At 44.5% G+C, this 21,218-nt stretch overlaps 1 protein-coding gene across 1 annotated transcript in view; it reads right to left on the bottom strand.

Moving 5' to 3' along the window:
* Positions 1-2,145: 2,145 nt before the first annotated feature.
* The window catches only part of LOC120542133 (retinoic acid-induced protein 1), a 171,501-nt gene continuing 152,428 nt past the window's right edge, over positions 2,146-21,218 (bottom strand). Inside the window, exons 3-5 of the mRNA XM_039774312.1 lie at positions 10,862-10,955; positions 8,760-8,809; positions 2,146-3,106 (exon numbers count right to left, since the gene is read on the bottom strand). Coding sequence (XP_039630246.1) covers positions 3,092-3,106; positions 8,760-8,809; positions 10,862-10,955 — 159 coding nt within the window. The 3' untranslated portion in view covers positions 2,146-3,091. The remainder of the gene's footprint in view (positions 3,107-8,759; positions 8,810-10,861; positions 10,956-21,218) is intronic.

Genomic DNA, 21,218 nt, shown 5'->3' on the forward strand with positions numbered 1-21,218 from the left:
ACCCTCTCAGCGTTGAGGGGTGAGAGCGGCAGTTTTCATTTCAAAGTATATATATTTCATGCTGTGTGTGGTGTCACTGAAACAAACAAATGGAAAAAGCTATTAATGACAAAATGGTAAGGTCTGTCTGTCACGTAACTACTTGTAAAAAAAAAAAAAGGAAGGTAGCGGTGGCCTAGGCAAAGTGACCCATGGTTGTGTGTTTCTTATGGCAAAATGATTGAGAAACCAAGTGACATGGCAGAAAGAAAACGTAGAGGGGTGACATCTGCCGAGTGTCAAGCAAATTGCAGAAGCTGATCACCTGATGAAGACTGCCATAATAGGAAGGAAGAAAAAGTAGACCAGTGACATCTGCTGAGTGTCATGAAAATTGCATAAGATGATTACATGACAAAGAATATTATAGGAAGAGAAAGGGCAGCAACATCTGCTGAGCTTCAGGCAAGTTGCAGAAGCTGATTAAAGGATGACAAACACTGTAATAAGAAGAAGACCAAGAAGAGCAGCCACATCTTCTGAGTAGCAAGCACCTCACACAAAGGTGATTCAGTGATGAAGAGCGAGAAAGAATACACAGACAAGACAATGGAGAACACAAACAAGAAGTATGGCCTGATATGCTCTGGAAATACTCCACAATCAATCAAAGTGGTTGAAAAACCAACTTCTAACAATCCATAAAAGGGGGGTTTAGAGAAGAGCAGCAACACCTGCCGAGTGTCAAGCAAATCTCAGAAGCTGATTTATGGGATGACAAACACCGTAATAAGAAGACCAAGGAAAGCAGCCACATCTGCTGAACATCAAGCAGATGGCACAACTTAGCAAAGTTAGAGCAGCGACGTCCCTCCGTGTCGAGCTGTAGTTTTGCCGAAAACAGAACTTGATGGTTATTTGTATTTCGTTGCAGGACGGTAGGTCCGCATGCTCCCCTAGTAAATACAGAAGTATGTAGTGGAATAAGCAACCAACAAACCCCCTCTCGTGACAGCTCTCCGTTATTTATGCTCGCCTATCCTTGTGGCTTTTCTCATTCCTCGTCATATTTTACAGTACATTTATTTGTGTCTATCTTCCTCCATACCTCCAGTCTGCGTCCCCGTCGACGTCGGGCTCTGCGGCTCCGGGTTTACGGCCTCTGCGGCTCAGTGCCCTTCCGCCTTTTGTTACAACGGCAAAGCAAAGTGAATTCCGGTGGCGTGAAGAGTCTTAAAAGACAGGAGACCAGCGTCGTGAGTAACATTCCAAAAATTGTTTTAATTCATTCATTTGATACCATTTTATAGGCAATAACATATTTATTTTATAGAAAATAAACATCTCTAAGAAATACTATACACAATTATTTAAGTACATCACATCTTACAATTAAACATAGTCAAATACTTATATACACCATATAATAATTAATAATGAAAGAAGAAGAAGAAGAAGAAGAAGAATAGTCATGGGGTGCGGGATCAGAGTCGAGTAGCTGTCTGTTAATCCGTAAGCAGCTGCTAAATTTGCTAATCGTAGCCGCGTGGCACTGGCGGGGGTCTCGGCATGTCAGTCCAGAGAAGACCTTGGCCTTGACGTTAAATGGAAGGAAGGAAGGAAGGATGGCCCTGGGTTCAAAACCACGACGGGTGTGCACCTCCCCAGCAGTCGTGTGACACCTCGGCCACTGCTTAGTGACCGGTCTGCCTGTGCAGCCCCACACGAATACCCGCCAATACCCACAATTCCACCAAGCTGGCACCGCTGAAGAAGGAGGTCCGTTGAAGGGTACAGACTTGTCCGTGCAACCCAAGTCACCCTGAGCTACGCAGAAAACCAGATAAGTGTGGTAGAGCCCACCAGGTGACGGTGCGGTCACACTGACCCCATTAGTGGGGAATTCACCTGGAGGGGGGGGGGGACGGGGGACAAAACAAAATCGAGCTCTCTTATATCCTGCATGACCTGCCAGCATCGGGGGTCTGGCGGACAGGACCACCCGTGGTTCTTGTAGCCCACTGTGACCAGCAAACCTCAACGTTGCTGTCCTGGCTGCTGTGTCTGAGCCTCGTCCCTCAAAAGGAGATTTAGGTGTCACCTCGGCCCGTGACAACGGAGCACTGGGTCTGCTGCGACCCCCGCACCACAAACCCCCACCCCCGCTGTGTAACCACTCAGAAAATGACAGTAACCTTTGGAAGTCCAGTGACCCCTGACCCCTCGAGGTCGAGGTTCATGTCCGTGGGTGGCATGTCACGGATTGTGTCTGACCGGCTGAGGCTTTGAGAGCGGTGGGCCGGAGCAGCACGACTTGTGCAGTCCAGTATGGGGGCCTCTCTGATGTTCTCACGTGTTGTGGCCTATCAGTAGAGGGGGGTCACTCTGCTTGTCCCGACCCACCACATGTCTCATGTCCCCCTCACCCTTAAGGAGAAAGCTGTGACACTCGATGGCTGTAATCCTGAACCATCACAACAAGATCCGCTGGGTGATCTGTTACTATTGGGGGGCTGCGTCTTTCTGAGTGTGTCAGACCCTTGTGCCCACCTGCTCTGTCAGAGTCTCGATATGTTGTGTGGGGGGCTGTAGGTCACTCGACTGAGAAGCTCACCTCGTAGAGAGGTCCACTGGTCCAACGGTCCCATGGCGGCGCCCGCTAGGCTGGACACGGAGTGCTTTGTGTCAGAGATGCTGTTGTGCCGTCACCGCCGCCCCGACTGGCCACACGTTAACAGGAGAGGGATGGGGGCAGCACGACACGTGATGGAGACGAGTCCCTAGATGTGAGCGCGGGCCGAATCACCGGGAGAAGCAAAGCAAACAACTAACAGTCCACAGTCGAAATCAAAAAGAAAAGAGAATCGGCAATACTGCAGGAAAACAAAGGCCAGCCTGAGTGACATGAGGGACAAACGACGCTCTCGGGGGGGTCGGGTGAGGTGGGCAGGCGGGTTCAAGGGGACTGCATCTCTGTGGTGGTGGTGGTGGTGGCGGCGGCCGCGGGTCCGATCTCCCTGGGATGGCGCTGCAGTATTGCTGCTACTGGCACGCTCGCTGTCGGTGGTGCGCTGCATAGCAGGGGGTGTGCGTGGGTCCGGTTGGCTCCTCCTCAGCAGGACGTACCCTGGAAAGACAACCGCAATCTGGTCACATTTCATCAGACAGCTGACCCTCTACCCAAGACGACTGGCAAAATACGATCAAAACCAAGCAAAACACTGGTGCCAACCTTGCTCGGGACCCCTTCCTCCTCCTCCTCCTCTGCCAAACCTGACACCCAGTTCACTTTTTGAACCAGATGGCATGCAGAGGCCATTTTGAGTTTTTAAGATTAAAACGTCCCATCAGACCTGGCATTGGCACTCTAGGAGAAGGAAGGCGATGGCTGGGGCTTCGTGAGGAATACGCAGGAGCAGTCAGCCTGGCACTCTTTTCTCCGGTGAATTCTTTCTGGGTTTGGGATTATGGTGAGGGGCTTCTGTGGTTGTTAGGCATAAACCCTGGGCAGGGCACCCCCACTTGGTATCGATGTCACCAGGCACTGGCTTTTTATAGGATGGCTACATTTGTGAGGATCATGCCAGTGCTGGATAGTGGAATTACCAAGAAATGGCTGGCAACATCGTCATGAGGCCTACTGCCTCAGTTTGTCTAGATTTGATAAATCAGTAGTGATGTGCAAAACAGGCAACTTGTGATTGGCATGGAGTTTGGTGAAAATGGCACTAATAATTATCTATCTATCTATCTATCTATCTATTATATAGTGCCTTTCATTATCTATCTATCTATCTATTATATAGTGCCTTTCATTATCTATCTATCTATCTATATAGTGCCTTTCATATCTGTCTATCTGTCTATCTATCTATCTATATAGTGCCTTTCATATCTATCTATCTATCTATTTACAGTGGTGTGAAAAACTATTTGCCCCCTTCCTGATTTCTTATTCTTTTGCATGTTTGTCACACAAAATGTTTCTGATCATCAAAGACATTTAACCATTAGTCAAATATAACACAAGTAAACACAAAATGCAGTTTTTAAATGATGGTTTTTATTATTTAGGGAGAAAAAAAAATCCAAACCTACATGGCCCTGTGTGAAAAAGTAATTGCCCCCTGAACCTAATAACTGGTTGGGCCACCCTTAGCAGCAATAACTGCAATCAAGCGTTTGCGATAACTTGCAATGAGTCTTTTACAGCGCTCTGGAGGAATTTTGGCCCACTCATCTTTGCAGAATTGTTGTAATTCAGCTTTATTTGAGGGTTTTCTAGCATGAACCGCCTTTTTAAGGTCATGCCATAGCATCTCAATTGGATTCAGGTCAGGACTTTGACTAGGCCACTCCAAAGTCTTCATTTTGTTTTTCTTCAGCCATTCAGAGGTGGATTTGCTGGTGTGTTTTGGGTCATTGTCCTGTTGCAGCACCCAAGATCGCTTCAGCTTGAGTTGACGAACAGATGGCGGACATTCTCCTTCAGGATTTTTGGTAGACAGTAGAATTCATGGTTCCATCTATCACAGCAAGCCTTCCAGGTCCTGAAGCAGCAAAACAACCCCAGACCATCACACTACCACCACCATATTTTACTGTTGGTATGATGTTCTTTTTCTGAAATGCTGTGTTCCTTTTACGCCAGATGTAACGGGACATTTGCCTTCCAAAAGTTCAACTTTTGTCTCATCAGTCCACAAGGTATTTTCCCAAAAGTCTTGGCAATCATTGAGATGTTTCTTAGCAAAATTGAGACGAGCCCTAATGTTCTTTTTGCTTAACAGTGGTTTGCGTCTTGGAAATCTGCCATGCAGGCCGTTTTTGCCCAGTCTCTTTCTTATGGTGGAGTCGTGAACACTGACCTTAATTGAGGCAAGTGAGGCCTGCAGTTCTTTAGACGTTGTCCTGGGGTCTGTTGTGACCTCTCGGATGAGTCGTCTCTGCGCTCTTGGGGTAATTTTGGTCGGCCGCCACTCCTGGGAAGGTTCACCACTGTTCCATGTTTTTGCCATTTGTGGATAATGGCTCTCACTGTGGTTCGCTGGAGTCCCAAAGCTTTAGAAATGGCTTTATAACCTTTACCAGACTGATAGATCTCAATTACTTCTGTTCTCATTTGTTCCTGAATTTCTTTGGATCTTGGCATGATGTCTAGCTTTTGAGGTGCTTTTGGTCTACTTCTCTGTGTCAGGCAGCTCCTATTTAAGGGATTTCTTGATTGAAACAGGTGTGGCAGTAATCAGGAAATTGAACTCAGGTGTGATACACCACAGTTAGGTGATTTTTTAACAAGGGGGCAATTACTTTTTCACACAGGGCCATGTAGGTTTGGATTTTGTTTCTCCCTAAATAATAAAAACCATCATTTTAAAAACTGCATTTTGTGTTTACTTGTGTTATATTTGACTAATGGTTAAATGTGTTTGATGATCAGAAACATTTTGTGTGACAAACATGCAAAAGAATAAGAAATCAAGAAGGGGGCAAATAGTTTTTCACACCACTGTATCTGTCTATCTATCTATCTAGTGCCTTTCATATCTATCTATCTATCATATAGTGCCTTTCTCATCTATCTATCTATCTATCTATCTATCTATCTATCTAATATTCGTTATACTGGCAATGTTGAAATTAACCCTAACTTTGAGAGTTTTTTTTTTTTTACAGGTGTCACCCATTGGCACCTGAGGATCACCACTTGAACTCTACTATAGAGTGTAATACCACCCCAGAGTGAGAGGGGCCGCCGTCGCTAACCATGTCATCTGTTTATGTCTCTGAACTCCGCCCCCTCAGCATTCCAGAGGCCCCGCCCATGTGGACTGGGATTCTATAAAACTAAGGAGGCCGTCTCACTTCATTAAGAAGCCTCTGCCTGACGGAGCCCCCCACGAATGAGCTGCTCAGACGAGCCCCTTCATAATTACGGCAGAGTCTAGCTGGCACAAGATGGCACATTCGGAGGCTGTTCTCTGTTGTGCCACTGAGTGCCTGTTTCTGTTCACTTTTTTCTAGGACAAGTGCATTAAATGGGGCACCCTGATTAGTACCCAGCTTTCCTTTGGGACTCCGGTCATCACACTGGTTTTAAAGGAATGTGCCACCCAAAGAATGACATATTTTTTAAAGTGTTATGTACTCCATGGCCAAAAACAAAAAAACAAAACAATTTCATGTTTTCATGCTGAAGGAGAAAAAAATGTCTATTATAAAAAAAAATCTTGGAAAGCTTGGAAGGAGACGAGAAGTGATTTTCTCGGAGTCACTTTTACGTCCTGTGAGACAAGGCAGTGAGACTAAAGGACAGCTGCTGTGCAGGCTTTTAAACGTTCAAAGCGCCGCGTGACACACAGATCACACAGCACGGCACCAGCAGCAGCAGCAAGCCAGCTGAGCAAAGAGGAGGCAAAAAAACAAAACTATTTTTTTTTGTTCTTTATTTCGCCTTATACAATTTCTTGTATTAGGAATTTGTTAATTTTCACATACCTTGGTGTCAGAGCGCTGGATCAGTTATTGTACAGCACCCCTGGAGCGATTACAGGTTAAGGGTCTTGCTCAAGGGCCCAGCAGAGTAGGATCTCTTTTGGCAGTGACAGGGATTTGAACCGGCAACCTTCTGGATACCAGCACAGATCCTTAGCCTCAGAGCCACCACTTTGCAATTGTGTCACCATTTAAGAGGGGGTTTCGGAGGAGCGACTGCATCTCCTTAGCGTGCATTCAGCCCCCCTCTTCACAACGCGAGTGGCAGAGACGGGAAGTGGTGTGCCCTGGGGGGTGGGGGTGCGAAGTGAGCAGGGGGCAAAGCCCCCAGTTTATAATATAATAGAAGGGAAAAGTGTTCAACAGCAAAGGATGTGAAAAACATTGAAAAAACAAAAATCTGATGTTCTCGTGTCGCATGATCCACATCTCAGCAGTCCAGTCGTATGCTCAAAATATAACGTTCAAAACACATTTTCATTTTTCTAAAATATTGATAGTTACTCCTGGAGCGATCCGTGATTGATTTAATTGGATGTTTTCTTGACTCCATCCCCTGTCTTCACCCGACAGACGGCGTTGCTTGGAGTGCACTCTGGTCTGCATTGCATAGGTTAGGCCACCATGCCAGCTCACCACAAGCTGATCCTTCCAGATACTGCAATCAATATTAACGCCTCAGGCAGGCGCCCTCCGCCAAACTTAATTAATAACCTCAGGTTTGGTCTCCGCCAAACTAATCATGTGACTTCCAAATCCAATTGAAGGGCGTTATTTTATGAAATGCTAAGGTCTGTCTGTCTGTCTGCCATGTGATTTAGTTGCAAAGCTCTAAGGCTAGAACCGTAATATTTGTCTTGATTGAAAGCTTATGACTTCATACTTGCAGGTATTGCAAAAAAATAAGAGGTAGGGGCAACCTTACCAAACCAACCTTCTCTTAATGGTTTCTTACGGCAAAGTGACATGGCGGAAAAAAAACAAAAAACAGTAGTGACATCTGCTGAGCGTCAAGCAAATTGCAGAGGCCAATGATGTGACGGTGATGACCCCAGTAATAAGAAGTAAAAAAAAAAAAAAGCAGTGCCATCTGCTGAATGTCAAGTGTGGGCAACAGAATGTAAGAACCAGAAAGAGAAATGCAGTTTCTGTATAACTATGGAGGATACAATCTTCATCTTGGTCTTCATAAAGATTAATCCCCCCAACCGGGCATATATGTTCAGAATTCATAACCAAGTAAGTGTTTTGTTTACTGGTCACCAAATGTAATGAACAACTCCATAATAGGTAAAGTAAAAAGAAGACTGGTGACATCTGCTGATCATCCAGCAAATCGTGGAGGCTGATGACATGACGGAGAAGGCCATAATAGAGACAGGCAAAAAAAACCCAAAAAAAGCAGTGTCATCTGCTGAATGTCAAGTGTGGTAACAGAATTGAAGAACAAGCAAGACAAAGAAAAGCATTGACGGGGGGTTCACATGTAACCACTGGGGCTACAACCTTAGTCTCGGTCTTGATCGAGAACTTATGGCTTGATGAAGCAAATCTGCAGGACATACGTGTTCACAATTCCTAATCAAGTAAGCAGGTTGTCTACTGATCATCAACTCCATAATAGGAAAAGTAAAAGAAGACTGGTGACATCTGCTGAGTGTCAAGCAGATTACAGAGGGGGCCGTCAATGGCCGTGAAGTTGTGTTTTTTCATGGTGAACACAAAGCACTCCCTTGACAAAATGGAAAAGTTCAACCTGCTGTATATGAACCCCTTTCATTTGAGGACCAGAGGTCCGTATGCTTTCTAGTTTGTAATTATTTTGGAACGCTTTGCTGGGATCGGTTTTTGCTTTTGACATTCGGGAGTCTTTTTCTGTTGATCAATGTCAAAAACGGCATATTCAATCTGCTGGGATTCAATGCTCTATAAGAATAAAATGTGAGAACTTCCAAGAGGGGGAAGACTTTTTAAAGGCGCTGTGATGTCTGTGGTTTTGTTGAATAAAAACTGTGTTATTTATGCCCTATTCATTTTAGAATTTGATGATTAGTATGGCAAATGTGGGTACTTATTTTTACTCATGCCAGTCTGTTAGAAGAAAGTGGTGCTACCTGGTGGTTGGACAGCACCAGAAAAAAATACACTACAAAATGAAGAAATTTTGATCATTCAAGTGAACTGCATTTAATCCCCCACCCCTCCATTCATACTCAGCTCTATAAAATACAAAAGCACAGACATTAACAAAATGTCACTTTCTTTCCAAAATGTAAGCTTTGTACCTGATGTTTAGGACATTTCAAGGTAAAGTTGTCTTCCAGCATTAAGCAACCTGCAGGAGAGAAAGAAAGCTGAATTAATGGAAGACAAAAGGAAACATTTGAACTTTGTAAATTTCTTCTGGGTGTCAGGCCTTTACCCCAACACACCAGGAGGGCACCATATCTGAAAAGCCCCTTTACCTGATGCTTTGGTTTCCAGATGCTTCTTACCCAAATACACCAGGTGGGCATCATATCTGAAAAGCCCCTTTACCTGATGCTTTGGTTTCCAGATGCCCGTTTGTTCTCAGACACAGCTGAGTGAAGGACTGATGGAGAGTTGGCCAAAACATGGCGAATCTCCACACAACGCAGACGTGAGCACAGTGTGCCAGTTTGCACTTGGGGTGATGCCCAGGAAAATTAGTAGAAGATAATGAGACAGGTGACCATACAGTCATGTGAAAATGTAAGAAATGGCTGTCTTTTTTGACATAATTCAATAGGCAAGCATTAGATCTCCATGCAAACAATGTCTACAGATAAAAGGTGATCTGAGTGAATAAAAACACAAGGAACGTTTGACGCTACAATCAAACAGATGTAATGGTCTACAGGTGAAAAAGAAAGTCCACCCTTGGTCTCCAAAGTCAGTATTAGCCTCCTTGGCAGAAATGACTTCTTGCAGATGCTTTGTGCAACTCTCTGACGTCGACTTGGTGAGATGTTTGACTGTGCCTCCAGGTAAAATCCCCTCAGTTGTGAGATGTTTGTGTTTTTTCTTGCATGGGCTGCCCATTTCAACCCCCCACAACATTTCAATGAGTTCACATCGGGACGTCTGACCAGGCCAGTCCATAACCCTCCATTTTGTCTTTTTGAGCCATTTGCTTGGTGGAATTGCTAGCGTGCCATGGATCATTATTGTGTGGAGAGGTCCATTTCTGGTTCTTCTTTCAGGCAGATGGCCTCACCCTCTCCTCAGGTGTATTTCAATATGGTGCAGAATTCATAGTTGACTCGATGACTGCAAGCTCTCCAGACACGCAGGCAGCAAAGTGACCCTAAATCCGGAGTATTTCCACCTTCATACTTTACAACGGCTGAAATGCCGTCTTTGACGCTGCCTACTGTTGCTGTTATAAAGCAGCTCCACCTCGGACTCCTCTGTCCAAAGCACGTTGTTCCAGAAGGTCTGGTTTTCCCTAGATGTTCAATAACAGCTTGTAGTCTTATTCTGACGTTCTTTTTGAACACAAAGATTTTTTTTCTGGCTCACCTTGGAAGAAGATCACGTTTGTGGAATCTTTTTCTGATTGTAGATGCACACGCTTTGAAATGTTGGGGGGTCTTGGAGACATCTTTTGGTATCAAATGTTTAGCTCCTTGGGCTGAATGTTCTGAGCCAGCCAGTTCTGAACACATTTGAAATCCTCGTCACTTGTAGAATTTCCTTATAGTGGATTGATTGATTTCAAATAATTTGGTGATCTTGACAGACTCCTATGGATCTGCAGCCTTTTCTTTTGATCACCACACACGTCAACAGCAAAGAAACCATCAGACGGACCCTCGATATCTGCAGTTTAAACCCAGGTGCCCCTGCAGACGCCCTAAGGAAGTTGAAGTCCCTGGCACAGCATCAGGAACACCCGATTCTAACTGGATGGATCTGAAGTGGTCATCAGTGGAGGGGCACACTTACCGTTTCCATGTGACAAACGTGCCTTTGAGTTCATTTAGGTTATGAGAATGAATCCACCATGTCATTTGTTCCTGAAGACCACCTGTTTGCGTGAAGAGCTACCAAGGATTACTTGTGTTCTGTTTGTGTGTTGTATTTACACCCATTGTATGCCCAACCTACGTGAAAGGAGGGTCTTTCTCTGAATTGTCTTTCCCAAGATTTTTTCTGGTCATCTTAGGGAGTGAAGGCTGGCGTCAAACAACAGGGACTGTTAAAGCCCACTGAGGCATACCTTGTGTGATTCTGGCCGACAGAAGAAAGAAATTGTTGCTTGCCTGTTCAAATATGTTAAAAAAGTGTTACTTTTTCACAAGACGGTAAGTAAGGAAATGAGATCCTCGGCGTGTACAAAAGCCGGATTCAACAAAGCCCTTACCCGAATCTTTGGCACAAACGTAGTGAAATTTCTTGGTGCACGCTTTCCAGAAGCATTCAATGGACGCCCCAAGCTCCTGGCATGTCGCGCAGGCCTACAATGACAAACAAGAAGCTTTAAGTATCTCAAAGTGGAGAAGAAAAGCCAAGTTGTGCAAACCATTTCTTTCCTGTTCATGATGTCAACTCCAAAACTGGATAAAATACAGAGGAGGCCTCGTGGATTGGGTGCATTCCATTGGGGGGTTTACAAAAAGTTCAGGCTACCTGGGCACTGACTGCTGGGCAGCGAAATCAGACAAACTCTTGGCAATGCATGGCAGAGATGAAGCCGTCTGTTTTGAGTCGACAGCTTCATTTTTGTTTAGAGCTCTTCAAGTGCTTTACAGGTTATATACAATTTATACACTGTAATGGATGGCAGACAGAGACTGGCATACCTGCCACAATAGACTTTCTCCCCAAGCCCGACCAGGAGGCTAAGTGGCAAATATGCATAGAAAGTGGCCAAGAGGTTCCCTGCTTACACATAGGGCTATCTGAACGCATGGGCACACAGGGCAGTTGCCCGTTGGCCCCACGAGCACAGGGGCCCCATGCTAATCTATGTATGTTGTCACTTGCTGAGTGGTTGTTTAGGTAGGGGCCCAGGGTCCTATAATGCTGTTAAGATGGCCCTGCCAACACAAGGATCTGGGCATAGGATGCCATCTGAAGAGTTGGATACACTAGCATCCCGGCAGGATTAGAAAGAGAGGAACATTACCCGGCCAGTAACTAGCTTGAAGGAAGGACTGGGGGAGCTGCATTGTCCAAGTTACATTCTCCCCAAAACTGCTAGGTGGAGTCAAGAACACCAGCCAGTGGACACCCGCAGGGCATGCTGGGAGGTGTAGTGCTATAGAGCGGCCATGTTGGGAGTACTATTAAGAGCTGTGCTCCTTGGTTTTTGGGACTTCTGCATGACCCGGAATACGTCATAGCCCCAGAAGCACTCCCGGGTCTAAGATAAAAGGAGTTACTCTGTCACATCCAGGTGAGTCGGAGTCCATTGGAAGGAGGACAAAGCTCACCTGGAGGAGAGGAAAAAGAGAAACAAAGTGGAATTGTGCGTGCTGGAAGAAGGCTTGTTAAGGGATTATTGTTAATAAATTACTTGTTTCAACCTGGAAATTGTGTTTGTGTGGTGGTGTCTGAGGTTTGGGGTGTTGCAATACCCCCTCTACTGGTCAAAACATTTTAGAACTTATATAATGTACAGATGTAAAAATACAGATCTGACCAAAAAAAAGTATACATTAATGCAATCCATGCACTATTTCATCAAACTGTTAGGGGAGCTCTGCAGCCATCACGGGGGGTTTCAGCTCCTACCAACTGTGTCATCTTTTATGTTGCTAATCATTAAAATGCACTTCTATTTCTTTTTTTTGTTATAAAGACATTTGCCAAAAATGACACAAGTGTCAAAAAGTAACAGCTGGCATTTTAAATCTCCAACGCCTGGCCTTGGCTTCTGTGTTCTGAAGCGACTCTCCCCTCACAGCTGTCTTGCCAGATCACTGGCTGTAAATGGAAAGCATTCTGAAATGATGGCAGTTCACGAGGAGGAGGAGGAGGAGGAGGAGGAGGAGGAGGAGGAGGAGGATTGCCACCACAGGCGTGTTTCAGTTTCTACTAGAAAATCCTGAATTGCAGGCTCATATTGCTTTGCCACCCCATCCACAGTGGACTCAGACTGCATTTGGTCTCCTTCACTTTCTGCACATTTCATTTGAAAAGAATACATCTGCCATTATTGCCCTTCAGTCTACACTCCATAACCCATAACGACCCATAAAGTCAAAACATGTTTTTAGAATGGTTTGCAGATTTATTAAGGATTAAAAACTGAAATCTCTCATTCATTAAAATATTATTGTGGCACTCCGATTTGTGCTCTTTGAGATGTGCCGAGAACTTGACTGGTGTCCACCTATGGCAAATTGAATTGATTGGAAATTATTTAGAAAGGCAAACATGGACCAGTGTATAGAAGGTTCACAAGTCACACTGTATGCTAGGACAAAATAAAAAGCCATGGAGTCCAAGGAATTCTCTGTAGAACTCCACAATTCAATTTTCAGGAATTTCCCAGGATCAGAGCATCCTAATAAAATTATGAAATGGAAGAAGTTTGTAAAACACCAGGATTTGTCCTAGAGTTGGCTGTCTGGCCAAACTAAGCAACCAGGGAAGAAGGGCCCTAGTCAGGAAGGTGAACAAGAACCTACTGGTCACTCGAACAGAGCTTCAGAAGTCCTCTTCTGAGATGGGAAAACCTGTGAGAAGGACGGCCATCTCAGCAGCACTCCATCAATCAGATGCATGTGATGGCCTACTTGGAGTTTGCCATATTGTATTTCAATGACTCCGAGAGCGTGAGGATAAGCATTCTGTGGTGAGAACGAGACAAAAATTAAACTCTTTGGGCAGAACTTCAAACACTGTGTCTGACAAAAACAAAGCCATGATAATCACCAGCATAATACCACTGCTATGGTGAAGCGTGGTGATGGCAGCTTTGTGCTAGGAAGTGCTTCTCAATGGCACTGCCAGGGAGAATGGTTAGAATGGAGGGAAGGATGAATGCAGCCAAACAGAAGTCCTTGAAGAAAACCTGCACCAGAGTGCACCCCACCTCACAGCATTTTAGCATGACAATGACCCATACGGCCAAGATAATGTTGGGGTGGCATTGGAACAAGTCTCTGAGTGTCCTTGCGTGGCCCAGCCAAATCCCAGACTTATACCCCATAGAACCCGTGTGGAGAGACCTGAAGATGGCAGCTTACAGAGCCTTCTTATCCAAACTAACAAAGCTTCAGAGGCTCTGCCAGGATGAATGAGATCAGCTGGCCAAACCCGGGTGTGCCAAGTTTACACCGGGAAGAATCAGCTGGAATAAGGGGTTTCAACAAAAGTACTGAATTAAGAATACTACTTATCATACTGATTTAAGAACACTGCATACTTCTATTAAAGAGAGATTTTGTTTATTGATAAATTTGCAGTCCTTTTAGATTTTATTCTATCATTATGGATTATTATAGATTTATGGGGAAAAAAATGGCAAATGTCAGTCAGTCATTGTCTAACACGCTTAAGTCCTGAACAGGTATGTGGGGCTCAGCTGGAGTCTATCCTAGCTAGCATAGAGCACAAGGCAGGAACAAACCCTGGACAGGGGATCAGTGTATCGCAGGGCAAATACTCACACACACACACACACACACACACGCACACACACACACACACACACACACACACACACACACACACACACACACACTCACACACACACACACACACACACACACACACACACACACACACACACACACACACACACACACACACACACACACACACACACACACACACACACACACACACACACACACACTCACACACACACACACACACACACACACACACACACACACACACACACACACACACACACACACACACACACACACACACACACATGAAAACCCTGGTCTCCTTAATGAGAGGCAGCGGTGCTACTGTTGAATTCTGCTCTGTCCTTGTAATATTTCTATTGCACTATTACATTGTATTGAGGATTACTTTTGTTCTCTTCTGTGTATTGTATTGTATTGTATTGTATTGTATTTACCCCCTTGTTCTTGACACCCACTGCACTGCACGCCCAACCTACCTGGAAAGGGGTCTCTCTTTTGAACTGCCTTTCCCAAGTTTTCTTCCATTTTTCTTCCCTACAAGGGTTTTATTTGGGAGATTTTCCTTGTCTTCTTAGAGAGTCAAGGCTGGGGGGCTGTCAAGAGGCAAGGCCTGTTAAAGCCTATTGTGACACTTCTTGTGTGATTTTGGGCTATACAAAAATAAGCTGTATTGTATTGTATTGTATCTTATGAAATAAGAGTAAACAGGTAATAGCCTAAAGTGTTAGTGAAGTATTCCTGGTGGTGTTTTTGTGTTCCTTCATCTGTTGACTAGTCTACAAATACTGCCATATAACAAATATTTCAGTGTTGTGGCATGCGGCTGGGGGTGGAGCCTAGCCGGGATGCCCAGGAGGACCGGAGGAGGGCTTGTGCCTCCTCCAGACCATTAGGGGGCAACCGCCCTGGTTGTGTTGGGGCCATGGGTAGAGGGCATAGAAGCCCAACTCTGTAGGGGCCCGTGGTCACCGCCAGGTGGCACCCCGGTGCCTGAAGCACCCTGGACCTCAGCACTTCCGCCACAACAGGAAGTGCTGGGGGGAAGAAGACTGGGGACACCCGGAGGGCTTCCGGGTGCACAGCCGGCACTTCCGCCACACGGGGGTGTGTCCGCGGAGGATTGCTGGGAAGCAGCTGAAGCCCATCCGGGTTGGGATAAAAGGGGCCGCCTCCCTCCGTTCATTAGCAAGAGTCGGGTGGAAGAGGGCGGAGCTCAAGGAGAGGAGTGGAGGTGGCCAGCAGAAAGGCAATTTGTGACTGTGAGGCCTGGACTTTGGGGGATCAGTGCTGGAGGCACTGGGTTGTGCACTTATGAACTCTGTACATAGTGTAGATAATAAAGGTGTGTTGGGTGAAAAAACGATGTCCGCCTGTCTGTGTCCAAGTCCAGTTCCACAGAGTCCAGTTGACCTCAAATTATTAATGGTAGGCACTTCTTGTGTGATTTTGGGCTATATAAAAATAAATTGCATTATATTGTATTGTGGGCGGCACGGTGGCGTAGTGGGTAGCGCTGCTGCTTCGCATTTAGGAGACCCGGGTTCGCTTCCCAGGAGTTTGCATGTTCTCCCTGTGCCTGTGTGGGTTTCCTCCCACAGTCCAAAAACATGCAGGTTAGGTGCATTGGCGGTCATAAATTGTCCCTAGTGTGTGTGCCCTGCGGTGGGCTGGCATCCCTGCCCAGGGTTTGTTTCCTGCCTTGCACCCTGTGTTGGTTGGGATTGGCTCCAGCAGTTAGGATATAGCGGGATGGATAGATGGATGTGTTGTACTGTACCATTGCATCACCACCGCTGCTGAATGGCACATGTATCCGGCTGAAATAAAATGTAAAGCGTGTCTAAATATTTTGTGACTCCACTGTATGTTTGTGAAGTATGTTTTGAACTCTCAAATGCCTCAATATGCATAAGGAAAAAGTGCTTTTTGATAATGCTATTTATACTACAGGGTGAAGTGGTGGCTCTGAGGCTAGGGGTCTGCACTGGCAGTTGGAAGGTTGCGACTCCACTCCATGGGGCCCTTGAGCAAGGCCCTTAACCTGCTCTGTCGTGAGTATGACGTTAATCTGCATCCAGTCCTGCAAGCGTGTCCTCCAACTTGCAAGGGAAAATCTGGGGGTTGGTGGCAAAATTGGCACTCCAGCCACTGTAAAAAAAAAAAACCTTGCACTGTTCCAGTGTGGTGTTGCGGTGTCACCTGCTGCACTCGGGTCCCAATCCAGGTGGTTTGTCATGTGGTGGGTGCGGCAACACTCTGTATCAGCGCATGCTGCCAACCTCTCAGTTTAGTAAGATATAAAAAGCTTTTTAAAAAGTTAAAAGCAAATAAATGTGGTGTCTTGGGAAACTATTTAGAAAGTGGACTTGTACAGAAAATGAGAAATCCATACCATAATGAACTGGAATGAGGTTTGTAAATTCCCAGCTGATATTTCCATTCTAAGATATACAGTATTTTGATGTCCTCCGCTGCGTGTAACCTGCATTGCTAATTACCAATGTGTCCTGACATTTTTCAGGTAAAAAAAGAGACATTTCATGGTGAGGAAGTTCATGTTGAGTGTCACATGCAAACACAAATCTAACACTCTACAGGGGACCATGAGGACTCTGCAAAGAGCAGGTGACCGGAGTGTTGCTTGCACTTAAAACTCAAGTGAGTGTTTGGGGTTGCAGGGCTTCCTGGTGCCACCAGAGGGAGTGCCAGGATTAGGCCTGATCCAAGACGCTGCTCCCAGAGTACACTCTAAACTTTTTACAGCCATAGCCGATTTTACATGACTTGACTTTTAGGCACATCAGACCACAGATGCTGATTTCATCGCTACACCAGGTACATTTGAAATGACTGAAAGTCGCTGAAAACCCCAAAGTTACTGACTTGGCGTTTCCATATTTGTGCTCCTTACTGTGTTACCCTTGATGTTGGTGTAAAGTTGCAACAGTTACATGCAGCTTACTGCAATATCCTGCCTTATTACGTTTTCCTTAATCTTCATCTCCTACTACTTTAATTATGAATTATTTTAATGGTAAAGCCATAGCATTAATATCTGAAAAGTACAAAGCGTCCTTATCAATTCCAAGAATTATGAAACGCCTCCATGAGTCCCATTTGGAAAGGGCCATAAAACTGTGATGTCGTTTATTCTCAGCCATAAACTCTCACTCCGAGCTGGAAGCAAGTGTAAGGCGCTTCATAAATACTTCTCATGTTCTACTCTGTGGTAGGAGAAAGTCTTATCCTAGGTGGACTTTTAGTACAGTTCCTAGGAGGAATAGATACGGGCCCAGGAATGCAAAATTCTCAACAGCATTGATAATGTGGATTCATCAAATTCTGTCATTGAAACACTGAGTCAGGTACTCAAGGACACCCAGATGAAATGGAGAGGAAGTGTATTAAAGACTGAAGGCGGGAAGCATTTCACACAAAGGATCACACAAACTGCTGATGCATGCAGTTCAAATGGAAACATTATAAACTTTTAAAAAGATAACTGGGACAATGAAACTCTCAGCTAACCACAGCATTCTCAGAGTGCTTAAGATGGGCCTGTGCTGGTAGACAGTTAACCACCTAGCCATGACGAAACCCCCCCTCATTTGTGTAAAATTTGAATTACTGGCTTTTAAAAATGTATATAATAATAATTATAATAATTCTTTATATTTACTCGTATATAGTGCTTTTCTTGCTACTCAAAGCGAATTAAAATGTGAGAGGGGAGCCACTTCATCCACCCTGATGTGTAGCATCCACCTGGATGATGCAATGGCAGCCATTTTTGCACCAGTACGCTCACCACACATCAGCTATTAATTTTTTAAGTGGAGAGAGAGAGAGAGAAGTGGAGAGAGAGAGAGAGAGAGAGAGAGAGAGAGAGAGAGCCAATTACAGACAGGGGATGATTAGGGGGCCTGAATGACTAGGCCATGTCGGGCAGTTTAGCCAGGACATTGGGATACACTCTACTCTTTACAAAGGATGCCCAGCATGGATGTAGCACAGAACTCTGGGCCCTACACATAAGCAGTTTCTGTGGGCCCCTTCCTCACAAAAGCAAACTTTTCATTCCAGGCTTCAAGGAATGGGCACTGGGTAATCATTACCCTCTTCCCCACCCACGACTATGACGCCCATGATACCCAGGAATCTTTTATAACCACAGAGAGTCATGAACTAAATTTTATGTCTCCTCAGAAGGATGGCACCATTTTACAGCAGAGAGTCTCCATTGCTGCACTGGGGGACCACAGGGTAAGCACCTGTTAAAGTATGTTAAAATGCACACATGTGCTTGAGGGACCAACTGCTGGGATGTATCCTGCTCCCTTACCTGGCCAGGAGGCCATGGGAAATGAACGACAGATGGGGTAGGGGTGATACTTTCTGGCCGTGCCTGAACGTGGGCCCAGTAATATACTCCGGCAACAGTACACTGGGCATCCCAGCAACCTCGGAAGGACACTCAGATTGGGCTGGGGTACCTGGAGCGTTGAGACAGTGGGTGACTGCCTGTTATGGGCAGAATGCTCCCCCATACACTGGGTGGCATCATCCCGTCTGGCAAGCCCCAGTATGGAAACTCACAGGTTAGCATGGGAGTTGTAGTGGGGGCCACCAGGTGGAGCTGTGGGATACTGACAGCACAAGGACTGTTGGGGTCCTGCCCGACCTGGAAGAGCATTTTAATGGTGTTATCATTTCACCAACATTTTGAAGATTCTCTTTCACTTGTTTTGTCATCATTTTGCCTAAACTTTGCCAACTGTCGCCATATTGTTCACCTGTCACGTGGGTGACTGACATGGTGACAAACTGGATGTGGTTGTCGACACTACCATGATTTCGCTTAAACACAAAGACATTTTGTCTCTGTTTTTGCCTTTCGTCAACACTACCCTACCACTTTCAACCCCTGAAAATGGAGACTTTTAAAAATTCTGTTTAATGCTGCCTACTTTTGAAAATGCAGCCTCAGCTTGTGGCGTAAACTGGCAAAAACACAGCTTTTGAAAATGAGGACTTTAACTGCGCTCTGGGATTTACTCAGGCTTATTATGCAGCCCTTCCTTAATTGGATCCTGTCTATTATAACTCTCACTCTGTGATTGGTCACATAAGAAAACCATAATGCAACATACGTGGCACTTTAGATAGATAGATAGATAGATAGATAGATAGATAGATAGATAGATAGATAGATAGATAGATAGATAGATAGATAGGAAAGGCACTACATGATAGATAGATAGATAGATAGATAGATAGATAGATAGGAAAGGCAGATATATGATAGATAGATAGATAGATAGATAGATAGATAGATAGATAGATAGATAGATAGGAAAGGCACTACATGATAGATAGATAGATAGATAGATAGATAGATAGATAGATAGATAGATAGATATGAAAGGCACTATATAATAGATATTTTTTTAAATTAAAAAAATAAATTATAATAGATAGATAGATAGATAGATAGATAGATAGATAGATAGATAGATAGATAGATAGATAGATATGAAAGGCACTATATAATAGATAGATAGATAGATAGATAGATAGATAGATAGATAGATAGATAGATAGATAGGCACACCAGAATGACTGAAGAGGGACACTGCTAACTTGTCAGTCCCAGCCCCCGTAAGGTGCCATACAGCCGTACTGATGTTGGTGTAAAGAACTCCCAGTTACGTTTCTTGACACATTTCATCAGAATGATTCACTGGTTGAATGTCCCCAGTGTTGGTGTGTCACAGAGAGGATATGCAGCATTGTTCATAATGACTCTCACTTTTGTTTTAATTCTCTACTTTGCTACGACCTCCAGGTGGTCCAGAGTGCCTCCCATCACTGAGCCTGCCCTTTTAATTAGCTTGTTCATTTGGTGGGTCTCTGTTAAAATGATGTTACCACCTCTCTTGATGTGATTCTTGTTGTGTTGCTTACATGTAAGCATATAAATACATACACAAAAGGCAAAAAATATTTCCAGTCACTACAGTTTTGTGCTAAATCCTGTGGCCGGCTGCATTATCTATCCTTCACGGTTTTGCCAACATTGTGCAGATGTCCAGGGTAGGTGAACATCTACGTCAAAAGTGTTTTCAGTCATTTTAGTGTGGACAGAGATAAACGATATGGAAACGCTAGTATGGACAGAGATCTTTTACTTTCAAAAACTCAATTTTAAATGGAAACCTAGAAGTGTGGACATAGCCATAGATGTAACAAGTGTTGTCATCTCAAATCAGCTATTTAAGATGATGGCACAGCATGCAGGGTATCCTAGCCTTAGGATTCAATCGAAACCTTTTGCTTTGTGGACTCCTGTTTCTTTTTGGATAGGGATCTTCTCTTTTTTACTCTGGCTACTGACGTTTGCTTTGTTCCTCTGCTTATGATTTCCTCTTAAGAATTTTGGATTAGTTTGCTGGTTTAGCTCTGAACCATTCAAACCCTGGTAGTATTAAGGCTACTGAGTTTGTGTCTTCCCAAAAAAATTGTGTCTTTCAACATTAATTCCCTGGATCAAACCAAGTCTGCCTCTCATGTAAGGAAGTGAAAGTTATAAACATAGCATGGACTATGTCTGCCACTCAGTCGTAAGAGGTGAATCATATCAGCTCGGCCTTTTCCATTCGGTAGTCTTCTGTAGTCAAATGATTTGAGTTTCTTTTACCTTTAAAGTCTGGTTGCTTCTTTTCTTTATTTTGACTAAAGATTCAATTGCTCCAGTCACCCTTCTCCTAAAATTGATTTATTTCTGAAACCAAACTGCAGTTCCCTGGTCAACAAATTTTAAGACTTCACTCAGACCCTGACTCTCCACCATTGATACTTTGAGTGTTTTTGGTGGACGACAACATCCTCAGAAGCTAGAGATGCCAGTAACATTTAACGTAAATTAAACTGTCAGGGCGACTCATCATTAAATTAAACAGAGCTCATCCATACTTTCCAGAACCCCACCAACTTACTTAAAAAATGGCAGACTTTTCAATTTACAAGGGAGACATCATGTAATCCCTTGAGTTCACAGAAGTTTGATACACATTCAAAGGGACACCGGCTTTATGTTGTGGCTATAGTTTA

Source organism: Polypterus senegalus, chromosome 13 (genome assembly GCF_016835505.1).
Source record: "Polypterus senegalus isolate Bchr_013 chromosome 13, ASM1683550v1, whole genome shotgun sequence".
Classification (NCBI taxonomy): domain Eukaryota; kingdom Metazoa; phylum Chordata; class Cladistia; order Polypteriformes; family Polypteridae; genus Polypterus; species Polypterus senegalus.